The sequence below is a fragment of the Monodon monoceros genome, unplaced genomic scaffold (assembly GCF_005190385.1).
Source record: "Monodon monoceros isolate NGI ecotype Baffin Bay Population unplaced genomic scaffold, NGI_Narwhal_1 Super_Scaffold_2, whole genome shotgun sequence".
NCBI classification, from domain to species: domain Eukaryota; kingdom Metazoa; phylum Chordata; class Mammalia; order Artiodactyla; family Monodontidae; genus Monodon; species Monodon monoceros.
In genome coordinates this window covers 77,130,302-77,148,562 of record NW_021703776.1, presented here as the reverse complement: position 1 = coordinate 77,148,562, position 18,261 = coordinate 77,130,302, and the positions used below count along the sequence as shown (strand labels likewise).

At 40.4% G+C, this 18,261-nt stretch overlaps 1 protein-coding gene across 14 annotated transcripts in view; it reads left to right on the top strand.

Moving 5' to 3' along the window:
• CADPS2 (calcium dependent secretion activator 2) overlaps positions 1 to 18,261 on the top strand; it is a 499,759-nt gene that overhangs the window by 384,647 nt on the left and 96,851 nt on the right. For all 14 annotated transcript variants that reach the window (XM_029233024.1, XM_029233030.1, XM_029233033.1 and 11 more), the window contains one exon: positions 17,922 to 18,025. In XM_029233024.1, the coding sequence (XP_029088857.1) occupies positions 17,922 to 18,025 (104 nt within the window). The remainder of the gene's footprint in view (positions 1 to 17,921; positions 18,026 to 18,261) is intronic.

Below are 18,261 nucleotides of genomic sequence, written 5' to 3'. Positions count from 1 at the left end.
TAATTTGTATACTAAAAGACACAGGGCCCTCACCTTAAAAATGACAAAACAGAATTAAAGAACTGAAGAACTTCTGTCCAGCCTATTTGGACAGTGTGGCTTGGACTCTGGGACTTAGGCCTGAAAGTAAAACCTCCGTGACCAATTCTGCTTCTGATGATTTCGGGACAAATTGATAGATACGATTTCCGGCTCTAAAACAAAGAGAATGACCTATTGTCTTTTTATTTAAAATATTTGAGAACATCATAGAAACCTGTAAAGTTTTTTTTTTTTTTTTTTTTAGTTTGTAAGGCAATCTGTGCATATACAATAAAAACTCATTGCTTGAGCTACCCTGATTTAGCATCTGTGATTACCTGGATAGGATCAAATTAAAATTTATCTTTGCACTATATACAAAGAAAAGCTGTGAGTGTTTTTCAGATGGTCAATGAACTGTTTAAGTTACCTAAGAAGATACTTGTTTTCTGATAACCATAAATTACTTTGATTCTATCACCGAGTATGATACAATTGAAATGCTAATTTTAAAGTCAGCATGTTCTTCTCAATATATTGAATAAGATGTCTTTCACATCTCCTTGCCACACCATTAGCCTTATTCTATATAATGTATGTGCCAGTAAGTATTAAAACCATATTCTCTTTTAAGGACTACGTAAGTAATATGAATTCACTTTGGCTATTTCCATATCTGATCTGGAAGAATGAGGATTTCTAGTACATTTGCCCCAACTTCTCTCCCACCAACTCGCTAGCCCCTCAAGATAAGAACCCCGCACTATATAATTTGTGTTCATGTCAATTAGTCAGCTCATGACAATGTTGACAGATTCATCCCCATGTATCCAAAGCTGGTTTGGGGATATAACAAGCAGGAGTTGCAGGAATTATTGCTTAGAAGAGGCAAGTAAAGGCGTGATTTGCTTATGTCTGACAGAGCTTTCAAGCTCTGTATGTACCTTTTGTCAGCTTAGGACAGAGGACAAGAGTGTGGTGCAGTTGCTCAGTAGCTCTCGGCACACTCAGGTCACTAACCAACTAAGTGAAAAGTCAAATGAAGAGACGAGGTGCACCCTTGTACACCAGTGGCAACCCGATGGCAGTGCTTTCAGCACTCCTGGGACCTCTGCACCCACTGTTTACCCACAGCTTTAGTGACCAAAGGACGAGGGTTCTGTCAATTCCAAAGCATGGAGACATTTAAAGACACTTAGGTCTCTCTCCTCTAAAATTAGTTCTGGGTCTGCATTCCTCTAACATCCTTGCTGACTGATCTTCGTTTAATTCTGAAAAGCGTTAGTATGTGTTACACTGTCTAAAACAACTGGTGGCCTTCTGTCCTGCTGCCCTCTGCTTTTGGCCTTGTGTCCCTCATACTGGGGTTAATATTACCAGTGCCGAGTGACTTGTAATGCCATGAGATCGTTTGCGACCCAAATGAGCAGAACTTTTCCTTGATTCACAGTCTTTGTCAATGAGTCATCCATCCTTTCTCTCCATTTTTATTTCATTCTATTTTGAGTGTGAATTACAATAGATAAGGACGATCTCAATCAGAGACAGTTGTAGCTAATTCCACATATAAAAAAATGAAAACTTGATTCAGTCTTGAACAATATTCTCCTTCCGGATCAGGCTATAATAGGAACTTGATCTTAAGTTTAAATGACACCTAAGTTAAAGGTTATTTAAGGGCAGACACTTCCTTGCAATCTTGTAAAGTGCATAGTAAGCCTCGGCTTTCCAGCTCTGTACCTCCCAACTTCCTGTTATTTATACTCACCTGTGTCTTCTTTTCTGCATCATCAGGGGATGAGGCATCTTCCTCTTCAAGGCCGACGTGTCCACCTATCATGTTGATCCTAATTCCACTTACCTCTTTCCGGATGTATTTTACTGCATTATATATCGCTTCTTTCTCTTGTGGCTTGTACCTCTGTCTTCTTTTACATATTTCCCTTCCATTTATAATCATGGTATCTCCCTAAATAATGCCTTATCCTGAGCTCTACACCTCCTTTCAGCTGCCATCCAAAAAGCAGGCTATACTCTCACCTTCGTTGTACTCACCTTCACTCCACTTTGCCCAAAGAAGTTTGGCTTCCAATCTCACCAGTCTGTCTGGTGGGGAGTTAGTTACACTAGCCTGGAGCATGGCTGGTCAGAAGGAGAGCTGAAGGGAGGAAAACTTTTAAATTCTGCTCCTGCCTCCCCACTACATTGCCTTGAGATGTCTAACTCCTTATCTTTTGTCATTGGAATTGGTAGCAGTAGGTCAGGTGGTCAGTGTCTGTGGTATTATCATAACAGGGCCTCAGCTGTGCTGCAGTGGGATGTTGATGAAAATAGGAAAGGGCTGAGCCACACCTGCTCATCCCTTCACTCCTCTACATCCGAACCCTGTAGCCTGGTGAATTACAGGGCTGTTGACCAAGTGCTGTTGCTTTGAATCTAACAAATTAATGGTGAATCCCTGTGCACAGGAGTTGCCTAATGACTTAGTAGGAAAAGGAAATTATCAGTGTTGGTTCTGTGTTGCCTGGAACTCTCTGCTCCAAAGCTTAAGCTTCTGTCTTTTCGAAGTCCCTGCAAAGGACACAAGCCTGCCCATCACCCCATTCTTTGTACCTCCAAATGGTCGTGAGCTCTCAAACTAAGATTACTAGACTCCTAAGGAGTGCAGCTCTTAGTAAAGATGATAGGTGATATCCACCTGGAACTGATGGAGCAAGAATTTAAATTGAGCATAATACTCTCAAGGTGATACAGGAGGATGCTAGCTTGTCCCTTCTTGATGCAGGGACAAGAAGTCATGAAGAACCAAGTGGAAATATTGGGTATGAAAATAGTATGGTTGTAAGAAAAACAGGATACAGGATGAATATAGCTGAAGAACTTGATAGTGACCTAGGAGATCAGAATGGGAGCTGCAGGGAAGGAGAAATAAGTAGACAATACAAAAGGAAAGCTAAGTGATATGGAGAATAGAAATAGAGTAAGACAGACTTCCATCAGACTGGTTAAGAAAAAGATGCAGATAAATATAGTATGAAAGAGAAAAAGTAACTAGAGACACAAAACAATAGAGTATTGTGAACCAATACAAAATTGAAAGTCTCAAAAAACTGTATATTGGTAAAGTCAGCACAAAAAACAAAACTCAAGTAGGCCAATAAATTTTAAAGAAATTGAAATAGTTGTCAAAGATCTCCCATCCCCAAATTCCTAGACCCAGTTGTTTTAGGAGGTAAGTTCTACCAAACTTTTAAGGAACAAATAATTCCTATCCAAAATAGGTTCAGTAAAATGGGAAGTGAGGGGAGTTCATTTCATGAAGCAGGTATAATCATGATTCCCAAACCTGATCAAGACAATAGAATAAGAGAGAAATAGGGCTTCCCTGGTGGCACAGTGGTTAAGAATCCGCCTGCCAATGCAGGGGACATGGGTTCAAGCCCTGGTCCGGGAAAATCCCACGTGCCACGGGGCAACTAAGCCTGCAGGCCACAACTACTGAGCCTGTGTGCCACACTACTGAAGCCCACGTGCCTAGAGCCTGTGCTCTGCAACAAGAGAAGCCACCGCAGTGAAAAGCCTGTGTGCCGCAACGAAGAGTAGCCCCTGCTCGCTGCAATTAGAGAAAGCCCACGCGCAGCAACGAAGACCCAACGCAGCCAAAAATAAGTAAAATTTTTAAAAAAGAATTATTATAGGTCCATTTCATTATAAGCATCTATGCAAAATTCCTAGATATGATATTAGCTCACAAAGTCCAACAGTGTATTTGTAAAATAATATATCATAGTCAGTGGGATTTGTTCCAAGAATATAAAAGTGATTCAACATCAAAAAACTAAAAAACTTAAAGATCAAGTGATCTCAATAGATTTTTTTTTTTTTTTTGGCGGTACGCGGGCCTCTCACTGTTGTGGCCTCTCCCATTGCAGAGCACAGGCTCCGGACGCGCAGGCTCAGCGGCCATGGCTCACGGGCCCAGCCGCTCCGGGGCATGTGGGATCTTCGCGGACTGGGGCACGAACCCGTGTCCCCTGCATCGGCAGGCAGACTCTCAACCACTGTGCCACCAGGGAAGCCCCTCAATAGATATTTTTAAAAGGGTGAAACAGTTTAACACTTAGCCATAAAATGAAATTAAAAAATAGACTGTTAGCCTAGATAGACTTCCTTAGCTTTATAAAATCCATATAGGAAAAGACCTACAGTGAATATTTAATGAAGAAAGTTTAAAGGCATTCTCTAGGATTAGGAACAAGACAAGTACATAAACTTTCATTTTTCACAGTACTGAGAGTCTCAGACTCTACATAAAATGAATGAAAAAAAGGTGAATCAAAAGAGTGGAAAGAGAGGAGATAAAACCATCATTGATCATCTCCCTAGATGATCATCTCCCTAGAATATTCTACAGGATCTAAATAGAGCCTCTTAGATACAAAAGTTCAGCAAGGTTGTAAAGTCAGCCTGTTAAAATCAATAGCCTTTCTCTACATCAGAGGTCCACAAACTTTTTAGTTTCAGGACCCATCACACTCTTAAAAATTAACACAGATCCCAAAGAGCTTTTGTTTATGTAGGTTATATCTACCAATATTTACCATACTAGAAATAAATTTATAAAATGTCATTGTTTAAAAATAAATATAAACTCATTACTTGTCAACGTAAATCATTTTCATGAATGAAGAAATTTCCAAAACAAACAAAAAACTATGTAGTGAGAAGTTTACAGTGTTTTACCTTTTCGTACATCTCTTTAATGGCTTCCCTAATAGAAAACAACTAGATTCTCATACCTGCTCTGCATTCAGTCTATTGCAATATATTATTTTGGTTAAGACACGAAAAACAAATCTGGGCTTATATGTAGTTGAAAAGGGAGGAATATTTTAGAAAACTTTTCAGATAACTGTGGGTTTTCTTCTTTGATATTATACCAAAACTCGGCAACTGGGAGTTTGTTACAGTTTAATTGAAATGTGAAGTCTGAAAGTACATCAATGAACTTTTCATGCTATTACATTAAATTCCACTGGTTTATCATGTATTTTGAATAGATCTTTCACCGTGCATAATTTTTAACATTATGTATTGATTATTTGAAAAATATGCAGTGAATTGCAATCTTCTTAACATTAACAAATATTATGTAATACCAAAAAATCACCCTTGTGAATATCACCCCGACTCATCAGAAGAGTCTTAAAGTATTAGGAAGCTGTCAAGCTCCTGACAGATACAAGTTTTCTAAAATTCTACTTTTCCTTAAAAGCTCCCATTTTATCATTGGCAACAAATACTATCTATTGTTTTCTTAAAGTGAGAGGTTTACTTCATTTTTCAGAAAGTATCTACCAAATTTCCAAGTCTGGATAACCATACTTTGCCAGTAGTCAAGTGGTTCTCTGTGAAAGAAAACAAAAAGCAATTAGCTCAGCCCTGGACTCAAACAATCACACAAACAATTTTCCTTGAGATAGTCATCATACTTCAGTACACAAAAGTGCTTTATGCAAATTTCTCATTTTGTCACAGGTGATACTTTTTTAAATGTATACTCAAGCGTAGAGATTCAATGAAATTAATAATTTTTTACTCTTTCCTCAAGGACATTCTTATGTAAAACTAGCTGTTTTTCTTGAGTGAATGGTGATAAAGAATACGTGATGAGTATAATTTAGCACCATAACCTTGATTCATGATGAGGTAACAGTTTTACCCACTAGTGCTTTTGCATCAGTACTGTAAATGTCAACAGAATTTAAAAGGCAAAACATCTTATTATGAAAGTACTTTTGACTATGCAGGCCCCCAAAAGGTCTTAGGGATCCACAGTGGTCCATGGACCACACTCAGAAACACTATTCTGCACCATCATTCAACTAGATAGATAGATAGATAGATAGATAGATAGATAAATAAGGTACCTTTCATAGTAACCACCAAACTATAAGGCATCCAAGAGTTAACTTAGCCAGATTATACAAAACTTCCTAGACCTCTATAAAAAAAATTTTGAAATTCAAATAAAGATCACAGAGAGTAATGTAAATAGATGTAGAGACAGTTCATGCCCTTAAGAGAGATGACTTAATAATATATAAACTCTCCCCCCAAATTAATCTATAAAATCACTGCAATGTCCATCAGAATTCCAGGGTTTTTTTTTTTTTAATTTGATAAAGTTACTTCAAAATTTAAGTAAAAGAATAAAGGATACTGGAAAACTATATCACCTTAAGGAAAAAATATAACAGTGTGGAGATTTGCCTTGCCAGATACTAAGACAAATTACAAAACCATCACCAAAGACCAGGATCAGGCAGATACTCAGAAGAGGAATGTAGAGACAGAGTCATGTATAAATGGGAGACTGATATGCTTCATCGAGAATAAAGTGGGACCACAAATCAGTATGGAAGGATGGGCTGTTTCAGAGATGTTAGAAAGAAGGGCTCACTAAATGGATTAAAATAAACTGAAGCCCTCTCTGATAAAAACGTGGTCTCCAGAGAGACCTCAAAGTATTGAAGAAAACATCTATCACTATAAATGCATCATTACTCTTTATTGTAACTATCTTCAACTAATATTTTTACCTTTTCACATCCTCAGTTTTCTAAGTGTCCAGTTTACTTACTTCATTTTCTACATAGAATTGTCAACCAACCATTTATGCTTGAAAAAAATACTTCACACTCTGAAATGAAAGCTCCATGAACCACACTGACTCTCAGAGTTTCAGAAGAAGATGTAAAATAATGAGGTAAATGCACAAGATATTGTATCAGGAGTACTTAATTAAGTATATCCCAGATTCCTCAGGATCTGGAAAAATTATATTCTTCCAAAAGCTTCTCTTGTGTGAACATTTGCCTTCTGCAAAAATTCTTAAAACATAAGCACCTCCTGAGAAAACCAAACGTTTATATAATATCTCTTTCAGTTTGTTCCTTACTGAGAACTGTTCCCTCAGCCATGATCTGTAACACTCTGAACAGCTCTTGCTAGAATCCTATCTCCTTCCTCTGAAGATGCATGGAAATCTCATTACAAGTGTTCAACACCTGTTCCCTAAAAGGTCTCAGAAATGATGTCAGGTTATTCAGCTCACTTGACAGTGTGTCATGTATTTTTTGTGTGTTTGTTTTATTTTTACTTTTATATGGAATGTGATTCACAGATAAATGCAGTCTTGAAATAGCAAGCTTTCCTCCTTTCATGAGCAATTCTGTAGAATTTATCATTCTCTAAATCCAGGGTTTGAAACCAACTGATTGATGACCCTCTTATTTATTTACTAACACATGTCAACAGGTAACCAAGTGACATGCAGCAGTGTGGCTCCTGCAGCACCTTGTTAATCCGAGTAGTTTAGATGTATTAAAAAGTCTTTTCACTTGGACAAAACGAGAGTAATGCAAACTGACAGATTTCACCTCTTTATTTCTCAACAGAGTTTGTAAGTACTCAAAGCCTAGACAGATGACTAGTTTGGGAAATTAGGGAGATTTCTTGTAGACCACAGCGAAGTGGACGTAGAGCTTCACTCAATTTAAAGACCTAATTGAAGAATTTGTAATGCCGGATTTTTTTCAAAAGGGAAACCTATAAAATATCCCTGAGGCATCATCGGTGCATACACACACATTCACAGTGGCAGGCAGACCCACGATGTTAAAACCAACCATAGAAATACTCAGGAAGTCACCAAGCCCAACCCTACTCTCTACACTTGGTCTTTACACTTGTCCAGCTAGGAGACTCTCTCCAAATCTTGGCATCAAATACTTTATCACCATTAATGCAGGAGCTGGCTGCCCTAACAGATCTTGATTATGTGTCAAAGGAATCAAAGACATATGTACAGACGTCAAGATCTTTTGACTAATTTCTTAGCACCCAAGGCTACAAATCTTCAAATTATCTCTTTCATATTGTAGTTGCTGTGTCTGGGAAACTTCTCGTTTCTTCTCCTTCAGCTTGCTACCCAGCTGGCAAGCCTCTGGAGTGCCTTTCCCCTTAACCACTGCTCATTCCTGAACAAACCATCTTCACCTCCATTGCCTCACTGGATCCTGCTTGCCTAACCCCCACTGTTCACAGGCAGACTTTCTCCCTGAGAATGGAAAAAAGAGCATAAGTGGCAGGAGAGGTATAAGTGTGGAGGTGTGAGGGTATTATTCCCTTTCTGTGGGAATGTAACAAACGACCATGGAGAGGCTGCTTGTTTCAGGTAAATGTAATTAGAAGACAAGAAGATCTAGGCATGAAATTAAAGACGCTATAGGCTTTAATTATATGATAATTTAGTATTGGCATGGCATAATTGAGATTATTCTGATGGTTTTCAGTTTCTGAATCTGAATTATATTGGGGAGAAGTAAATACGGTATATATATATATATATATATATATATATATATGAAGAGCAATAAACCAGGGAAGGGGCCATTTCTCAGTTTCAGCTGCTGAATGTAATCTGTGTATGTGAAATACAGATATAGCTATCATGGCTAAAGCCCAGTCTCTAGAAAAGCCCCTGTTACGCAACTAGCTGACAGAACGGCCAGTGGAGGAAAATTTCTGCTGTCGTTAGAATCCTACCACACAGTTCCAGCCAGAGCTAACCAGAGCAAAGTAAATATGCATGTAAGAAAATTGTTTTCTCTTTCAAGGCTTCACAGGCTCTGCAGTCAGCAACACGATGCAGATATTTTCTTCCTGTGAGGTCTTAGATCTTCTGGTTTCACAGATTTAAGGAGAGCCAGAATCTCAGCAGCTAAAAGGGCTAAGTTAAAACTTTAATAAAACTCAAACCAAGGTGTCTGTTTTTCCAATCTTTTTTTTTTTTTTTTTTTTCTTTTTTGGCCACACTGCACGACATCTCAGTTCCCCGACCAGGGATTGAACCCTGGCCATGGCAGTGAAAGCCCAGAATCCTAACCATGAGGTCACCAGGGAACCCCCCTATTTCTCCACTCCTATAAGTCACATAATTATAAAAGCCTGTGACAAATGTTAAACCAAATAATATTAAATTGTGTGTGTGTGTCCTAATAATCCTCTCTCTGTAATTCCATCACCATCATGTCTTTAAGATCTTAAGAGGAGACGATGCCTCCATGTTCCTCCTCAAGGAAGGTTCACAAAGTGTCACTGACATTTACGTCCAGAGGTATCTGACTTTTTATGGCCAGGCACTCATGGATCACCACTGGCTGTTGCCTTATGGAGATTGCTCAGTTTGCCTCCAGTTTGACTGCCATTGCCTCTAGTCCAGTATCCAATTCTCCTTTGCTCTATAGCTGACCATTTCCTTAAAAATGAACTTATTGATGCGAAAGATAATCCAGGTAAAGCAGCTAATGTGACTGTGACTGCAGGACAGTTATTCGAAAGCAGTGTATCATTAGCATGGTTAATTCCAAGGAGATATTAACTGCAGCTGTTGGTTTAAATGACAGGGTCATTAAACAAGTTGGCCCCAAAGGGAGCCTTGGGATTAGGAGGCCACAGACCTATTGTTTTCAAACATCTGTGGCATTGGTATTCTCATGGATTTTAAACGTCCATAGGCAGGCCATAACATCGTAGATTATTTTCATTCATCTAAGGATTGTCCAAATATGTACCTCATCCTATCTGGGATAACAATACTGGAAGGTAAAATGTGTTCCGATTCTACACAAAAGTCACCTTTTTCCTAAAATGAAGTTTATGTAAAGATATAGCTTGGGCTTCCCTGGTGGTGCAGTGGTTGAGAATCTGCCTGCTAATGCAGGGGACACGGGTTCGAGCCCTGGTCTGGGAGGATCCCACATGCCGCGGAACAACTAGGCCCGTGAGCCGCAACTACTGAGCCTGCGCGTCTGGAGCCTGTGCTCCGCAACAAGGGAGGCTGCGATAGTGAGAGGCCCATGCACCGCGATGAAGAGTGGCCCCCGCTTGCCACAACTAGAGAAAGCCCTCGCACAGAAACGAAGCCCCAACACAGCCAAAAATAAATTAATTAATTAATAAACTCCTACCCCCAACATCTTCTTTTAAAAAAAAAATTATATATATATATATATATATATATATAGCTTGATTTCGGGTAGGTAAAGGAGGAAATAATCTGAAGGTTAAACAGTTCATCTTTGTTTTTCGTAAACACTAGTAGTTCTCAAAGTGCATTCCCCAAACCAGCACCATCAGCATCTCCTGGGAACTGCGAGTTCTTTGACCCCAAGCAAGACCTTCTGAATCTAAGAACTCTAGGGGTAGTGCTGTCAATCTGTGTTTTAACAAGCCCTCCAGGTGATTCTGGTGCATGATGAAGTTGCAAACTACAGACCGATACTGAAAATACTCCATTCATTGATTAGGGTGATGTATTATGTCTGGCAGTCATAGAACCATAATAGACTGCAGTCAGACAAGCCAAGAGAGAGTCAGTGATTCTCCATCCTTTTGCATCAGTTGACAGTACCAAGTCTTGGGGCGTCACATACTGGGCAAGTAAGTATAGGTCAGGCTGGAGAAGTGGGGTTTAGATTTAGACACCGCCTTTCTCCTGGATTCTGAGGTGGTCTTCTTAGCCAGAAAGTTATATACTATTCCCTCTAGGAGACTAAGTCGAGGGAGATTACCCCCCCCCCCCCCCACCGCCCGGAATCATCTAATCTAGTCACAAGCTCTAAAGGTGGCAGACAGGTGGGAGGGGGAGGGGTTGTTTTGTTTAATGGGAAAGTGTTTGATCTCCTGCCCTCCTTCCCTCTTGGGATGAAAAGGCCCATGAGTATTGAGATCTGGCAGGGGTAGGACTCCCAAGGGCCTAGCTGTACTAGACTCTGGTACTGTATCACTCACCACAGGTTGCTATGCCTGGAGCTAAAGGATGGGTCAGAAAATCTCAATAAAATTTACACTTCCCAACTGAGTCCTCAGTCTGGATCATGCGAAGAGGGAGAACACTGATCCCAGACAAGAATTAAGGTAGGTTTAAATTAGGACAAACTAGGGAGCCAGTAGAAATTCCCTGAGCCAGCTGGGCTGGCCTAAAGGGGTGTATGAATGGAAAAAGGCATTGAAGATGGAGGTGGTAGCTCAGATGGAACCATTTCTGATCTCTCTAACTGGTACAAATCATGTATGTGCCCATAGCAGTGCGCAACGTGTGTAATGTGGTTTTGCCCTATGTTTTTGTAAGAGGGTGAGGTGGCTGGTGGGAGCGGTCACCGTCTACTTTGGTGGAGAAGGGGCACAAGGAAATAGAGGGGTCCGTTCCACCATTTCTCATCGGGATCTGTGGGTAGATAAGTTTTTCTGACCAGCAGTCCACAGAGAGGGTGCTGACAGTCCTTGCTACTGAATGAACTTTAGGGTTTCAGGTAGAAGAACTCAGGTGTTGTACCCTAGGCTCAACTTCCTTGTTTAGTTAAACCTCACAAGGCAGAGCCTCACTACTTGGGTCTCCACAGTGTCCCATGTAGATGCTTCCATGTTGCTGGAATCCTTACTCCTTCCAAACTGTAGGCCTTCCTTTAACTCCTTTCTCTAGAAAGTAGTCATTTGCCCATTTTCTCCCCCTCATTCCTCTTCTTTTTTCTTTTTCTTTTATTTTTTATTTATTTATTTATTTATTTTTTAGGATTTTTTTTTTTACATCTTTATTGGAGTATAATTGCTTTACAATGGTGTGTTAGTTTCTGCTTTATAACAAAGTGAATCAGTTATACATATACATATGTCCCCATATCTCTTCCCTCTTGCACCTCCCTCCCTCCCACCCTCCCTATCCCACCCCTCCAGGCGGTCACAAAGCACCGAGCTGATCTCCCTGTGCTATGTGGCTGCTTTTTTTTTCTTTTTTTCCCCAGGACCTGCAGTTCTCCCCAGTCTTTTCTTCAGGCATACAAGTTTCTTGCCTCAGTTACCTCCTGAATGTCAGGGCTTTCTCCGCATTCATCTGATTTTTGTCCTTTAGAGGGAGGGAGTTCTTTTTCTTCAGATGGGAGGAGGAAAAAGATGGGAGACCTCAGTGTCAGACTGCTGCTTTCTCTGATCTAATGTTTCTGAACTCAAACACCCACCCATTAAAAGGATAATTTGATTCTGAAGAACTCCATATATTACGCATGAGCAATTTAAAGCCCTCTTTTTGATATATCTTTGATCCTATTTCTCGCAAGCTAGTAACTCTTTTCTTGCATATTGAATGCATTTAATTCACTCTTTATCAGAGCTTTATTGTAGAACTTCCTCATATTGACCAAAAATGCATGGGATGCAGCTCTATCCTCTACTTTATAAACTGGTTAGGGAAAGAGATACATAAATTGTTTGAAGGCAGAAATACTGTTTTGTTCATCATTTTATCCCCTCGGTTATTAGTACAATATCTTACATGCAATATATGTTTGTTGAATCGAATTCAGGGCCACAAAATCCGGGGATGTTGAAGAACCAGCAAGAAATCTTAGTGCAAGGGAGGAGATACGGGGATGTATGTATATGTATAGCTGATTCACTTTGTTATAAAGCAGAAACTATATTATTAGTTTCTCCAATAAATTGTACTTCAATAAAGATGTTAAAAAAAAAAGAAATCTTAGCGCATATATAGGAATTATATGTTGGTGCACTCTAGCTGTTATCATGACCTAGATGCAGAGGAGAGTAGACAAGGCAGTACTGCAGTGGGATTATCACCATTGCCCTTCAATCCAACACCATCTTGAATTCTAGTCCTTGTTTAGCTGCAAGTACAGATACAATCAGTCTGCTAAAAGTTAAGGTCAAATACATTTCAAATTTCTTTGTATCTTATATGGAGAAAAATGGACTGAAATGATTTTACTGGTCTTCTCCCCATATCCCCTTACAACCTTCACAATGAGCATCATTGTGTATCCAATGTGACAGGCAGTGGCAGGAAAGGAGGCAGCCAAGGAGAGGATGCTGAGAGTATGCACCCTCTTTGAAGCAGGGGAACAGAGTTAAAGCCTGCTAACACACAATGGTCAGGCTGTCTTCTTACATCTCCCCACCTCTGACTTTTTTTTCCAGTGAGATCGCTTCTTAAATGTACACAGGTGCATAATTACAAGGGATTGCTTGGAGGAGCCTAGCAGTGTTGCCATAGAAAAGTAAAAGTGTTCCAGAATGAAGAAGTATCGTAGCCAAGAGCAATACATTGAAATTCATCAAGAAACCTTGCTACTTTGGGGTGTATTTGTTTTAAATGCCACTATTTGAAATGCGTTACCAACTACCAGCAACTTGGCGTGAAGCTTGAAGAATATAGAGGCATCTGTAATGCTGTAGAAATGTTGCAAAAAGAGGGAAAGTGGACATTTTAAGGGGGAATTCTCAAATATTCACAGTGCTCAGAATTTTAATGGAGCTGTTGATAACCTTGTTATCTAGTGGAGTTCTAGCTAAAAAATGCATTAAACTTATTGGCTGTAGTCAAATGAGTGGCAGCCAGAGATGGCATACATAGTGTACTTGATAAAAATGCTGTTTGTTTAAAGTATTAGAGTGGTCATTATGTTCAAGTACAAAGTTTTGATCCTCTCAGTAAATTTAATCTAGAAAGAATAAAGTGTTTCAGACTGTTTTTAAGTTTCAGTAGAACACAGGGTACTCTGTGAGTTTTTCCTTAAGAGAGTGTTAAATGTAAAAGCTGGTTTTGATATATTCACACATAAACAGAAATACGTTTTCAGGTTGCTTCCTTGATTCTTTCCCGTTATTGCCTACTTGTGGCTAAGGATATGGTGACTTTATAAACTCAAGCTTTCAGCTATTTCAGAAATTTATATTGAACATATATATTCAGTTGAGTGTATGTGTGTGTATGTTAATCCTATTCAGAGAATTTGGAAATGGAAAAGAATTCAAGTCACTGGATTATCACTGTTTTAACCTCTCCAAGACACTTTTCCCTAATCTGGAAATGGGGCTCCTGATTCCCTAACTTTCAGAATGGTTTTAGGGGTAGAGTAAATATTGTACTAAAGTATGTAGGAAAAATAAGTTTCTCTTCTGTGATCAAAACAATTACATTTTGTTGCCTTTCCCTTTCCTCATGAAGTTGAAATGATACAATCCAATATAGGTAAAGCCCAAAATTTATAGGAAGCATAGACTCTCTTAGCTAGAAGGAATCTTAGAGCATATATGGTTCAGTGATTCTTACCATTTGTTTGGCTCATAGACTACTTTGAGAATCTGAAAGTTGTGATCTTTCACTCCCCCAAAAATGCCTCTATACACAAAAATTAGCATATAATTTTAAGGGGTTCAAGGACTCCCTAAAACCTATTCCTAACCCCTAGGGTTAAGAATCCTCAACTTAATTCAACACCCTCATTCTAAAGATGGAGGGACTTCCCTGGTGGCGCAGTGGTTAACAATCCGCCTGCCAATGCAGGGGACATGGGTTTGATCCCTGGTCTGGGAAGATCCCACATACCACAGAGCAACTAAGTTCGTGCTCCACAACTACTGAGCCTGCACTCTAGAGCCCACGAGCCGCAACTACTAAGCCCATGAGCCACAACTACTGAAGCCCCTGTGCCTAGAGCCCGTGCTCCACAACAAGAGAAGCCACTGCAATGAAGAGTAGCTCCCACTCGCCACAACTAGAGAAAGCCCATGCGCAGCAACAAAGACCCAATGCAGCCAAAAAAAGCAAAAACAAAAAAATCTAAAGATGGAAACATTAAAGAATATAAGTGATACGCTCTTGAGAATTAAAAATTATTTTGAAAACTCTTCCCCAAAAGTCTCTAATAATTTAAGAGCACAGCTTCATCAATTATTTGAGCAGTGTCCTTGGACTACAGCTGCATTTCGTTGGTGGACTTGCTGTCTTGTCCACCCTTGGTTTGTGAGTGACAGAAGAGCTATTTGCAATCCCACACAAAGTGAAATGAAATAATTTGGGCATTGATTCTATTTTTAACATGCCCTTTCCCAAAAATTATACTACTGCATTCTCAGTAAACATTCATTAAGTACCTGTCATGGTCCAAAGCCTATTCAAGGTAGTGAGAGCACGAGATCATGAGACCCAGTTTCTGACTGATCTGGGCCTAGTCTAGTAACAGCTCATGAGCTGGTAATAGGGGAACCCAGAGGGAGGAGCGACTCACCCAGCCCCAGAACTTTGAGAAGGTCCTACATTTAAGGTAGCATTAAAGCTGTGTCTTGAATGATGAGTAGGAGTTTTCCAGGCAAAGGATCCAGATATCCTAACTCCCTGTGCATGCACATTTTACAATGCACCACTTTCCTTGTAGTTTAGAATAATTTGCTTGCTTTAAATTTTATGTACATGGTAATTAGGCGGGGTGGCCCATCGAAGACCCATTTGGTGGTTTCGTCAGCCACGCATCTCCATTCTCTGAGCCATGCAGTCTCCAAACCTCAAGGTCATTGTCCTCTCTGACCCGCAATTTCTAGTCACTCACAAAGGCTTGCAAGTCCTTTCTTCAAAGCGTCCCTTCTACCTTTCTCTTCTTTTCTGTTCCCATTACCGTCTTCCCATAGTTCTCCATACGCTAGACCTGGTCCCCACCAGTCCTTCCTCGTACTACACAACCACAAATACGTTCTCCCAAAATTAATTTATTCTGAAGCCCGGCAAAGAAACATTTGCTCCAGGTTACCAGATAGGATATAGTTACTGAACCTATTTATTTTCTTACTTAAAGCCTCTGAGAAAAGCTGAGAGAACCCTGCTCCGGACGCGCAGGCTCAGCGGCCATGGCTCATGGGCCCAGCCGCTCCGCGGCATGTGGGATCCTCCCAGACCAGGGCACAAACCCGTGTCCCCTGCATCGGCAGGCGGACTCTCAACCACTGCACCACCAGGGAAGCCACGATCCAACCTCAGGCTCCTCACCCATCATTTCCCAGAACTTTTTTACTCCAGCCAGGCAAGTGCAGGGTAGAGAAGCTAAGAGCCCACACCAAGTCAGGTCTCACCTTTACCACGTGTTAGCTGTGGCATTTCATCTCTCCAAGCTTGTTTCCTCATTTACGACTTACATGAATAAATAACCAAACGGCTTAAAGCTGTTAGGAAAATTAGTGTGATGACACATGGGAAGTGCCTGGTGCCGGGTCTGACACGTAATTGGCTCTCAATAAATGGTGACATTTGTAGCCACCTTCATCATCACCTTCCTCTGAAACGCACCACATCTCTGACATGCAAGCATTTCTAGAAACCCTTGCTCCTCTTACCCAGGTCATTTGCTTCTCCTTTAGGACCTGCTTCAGGTTCTTATCTTCCCACTGATATCCCGACCCCCCCAAATACACCTGCTCTCAGCAGTCTCTCCTAACATCCCCTGCCTCCCCTCTGTTTGCTTTACACTGTTTCCAAACTTTGAAGTTTCCTCACTGCAATAGCGAGAGCTGCCCCCAAGTGGAGCAGACTGTCGTGCAAAGTCACAAGCCTCCTTGACCTCACCCTCGTTTGAGGATGTTGAAGTGATCATGAAACAGACGGGAGGTTGGATAGTGGATGTCTAAGGGTCCCAGCAGCAGTGATTTTTGGAGTCTGAGTGGTTTAAGAGCAGGGACATGTCTTCTACTTCCTCCTACTTCCCACAGCTAAGATTATTGTAGGCACACTCAACTCTGTTGTGTTTGGCGGACTGTTGTCCTGAAGAATCATCCTACTCTTTGATCCCTGTGACAGATGAGCAGTGGCTTTAATCCTGCAGGGGAGTTTGGGAGGATGTGTATCAGGGTTGGAGGATGGGAAACCCCACGTGCATCACACTGTGACCCATAGTGAGCTTATAAAAAGTGTTTAATGAACAAGCACCAATCATAGGCTGTTTCACTGAATCGTATGTCCCTTGGAAACAAATTAAGAGCAAATGGAAGTCTTCCAAAGTTAAGGCTGAAGTTATAGGGAGATGTAGAGGGAATAGATCTCTTGCCCTGCCCCCGCCAAAAAAACAAAAAACAAAAAAACTCCTTAGGAAAAAAAAAAAAAAAAAACTCCTTAGGTTCCACAGAAAAAGGTCTTTATCTAAACATTTTATTTCTCTTCCTTACAATCTCCATACAGGGGCAAAGAGAGAGTCCAGAAACGTTTATCTTTAGTATCCTTATTGGAAACTCTATTCCTCACATTTGTGAAACAGTTTCATTACACAGGGCACCTCTGATTTTTGCCAGTTCGTTTTATCTCTGAAATCAACTGCTTTGCCTTCTCTGTTGCTGAATTTCAGCTGCACTTAATCTCATTGTGGCCTGGCCTTTTTATACCAGTTTGCTGTAATGCTAGGAGAACCTTCAACTTTAAAGAATGGCTCTTCAGCCCTCCCCTGTTGGAGGAGAGGAAATCAGTTAATTGCAGCCTGTCAGAGCTGTTTTAGGTGACTTTGTACTTCTTCCATTTAAGATCAACATGAACCTTAGACATTTCAGGCTGGAAATCTAAATAGCAACAGAAAAGCCTGCGTTTCACTAATGCCAGGAATGACTCATCTCGTGAGAATGGTATTGTATTGCTAATACAATACAGAGAGAAGGAAAAGACTGTGGTATCTGCCTTTCTTTGTATTTCTGACCTTGAGGAGAATTATAACTTGTTTGTTGCAGAAGTTGAGCATCTAATGTGCTGATGCACCTGTTAGTTGTAATATGTTAAATGGCAAAGCACTTGCAGTTTCCCATGATTGCTTTGTGGGTAAAATATTTTGTGCAATCTTGTGAACTGATTTTTTTTTAAAGACTGTATTCATTTGTATTTCTTGTCTCTCATTTCTCAAAACTATGCTTTCTCATTCTGTTTCAACACCCTGGTCTCATCATTAACATCTTAGAATCTGCTTGGCTTTTTATTTTCAAGGTAACATTATTATGATCTGTTTTTAATGCAGAGACCATGAACCAGGCGACTCCTGCTAGGAAGCTGGAAGAGGTTCTTCATCTAGCAGAGCTCTGCGTAGAAGTCCTACAGCAGAATGAAGAGCATCATGCAGAGGTGATGGCTTGTTTTAACTGTCACATAAAGCGTCGCATAATGCTTCACCATAGTGGGAGCAGCACTGAAGAAGTGGCTTTTGATACACATCTGGCCATTTATCTACAGAAAACTGAGAACGTGTGTGCATTTCCTGGAAATATAACTCCTATATGTTACAAAGGAATTGTATGTGTATATAATTTAGTATCTGTTCCTGACAACTGTCTTCCTGTGAGGAACGGGGGAGAACTTAT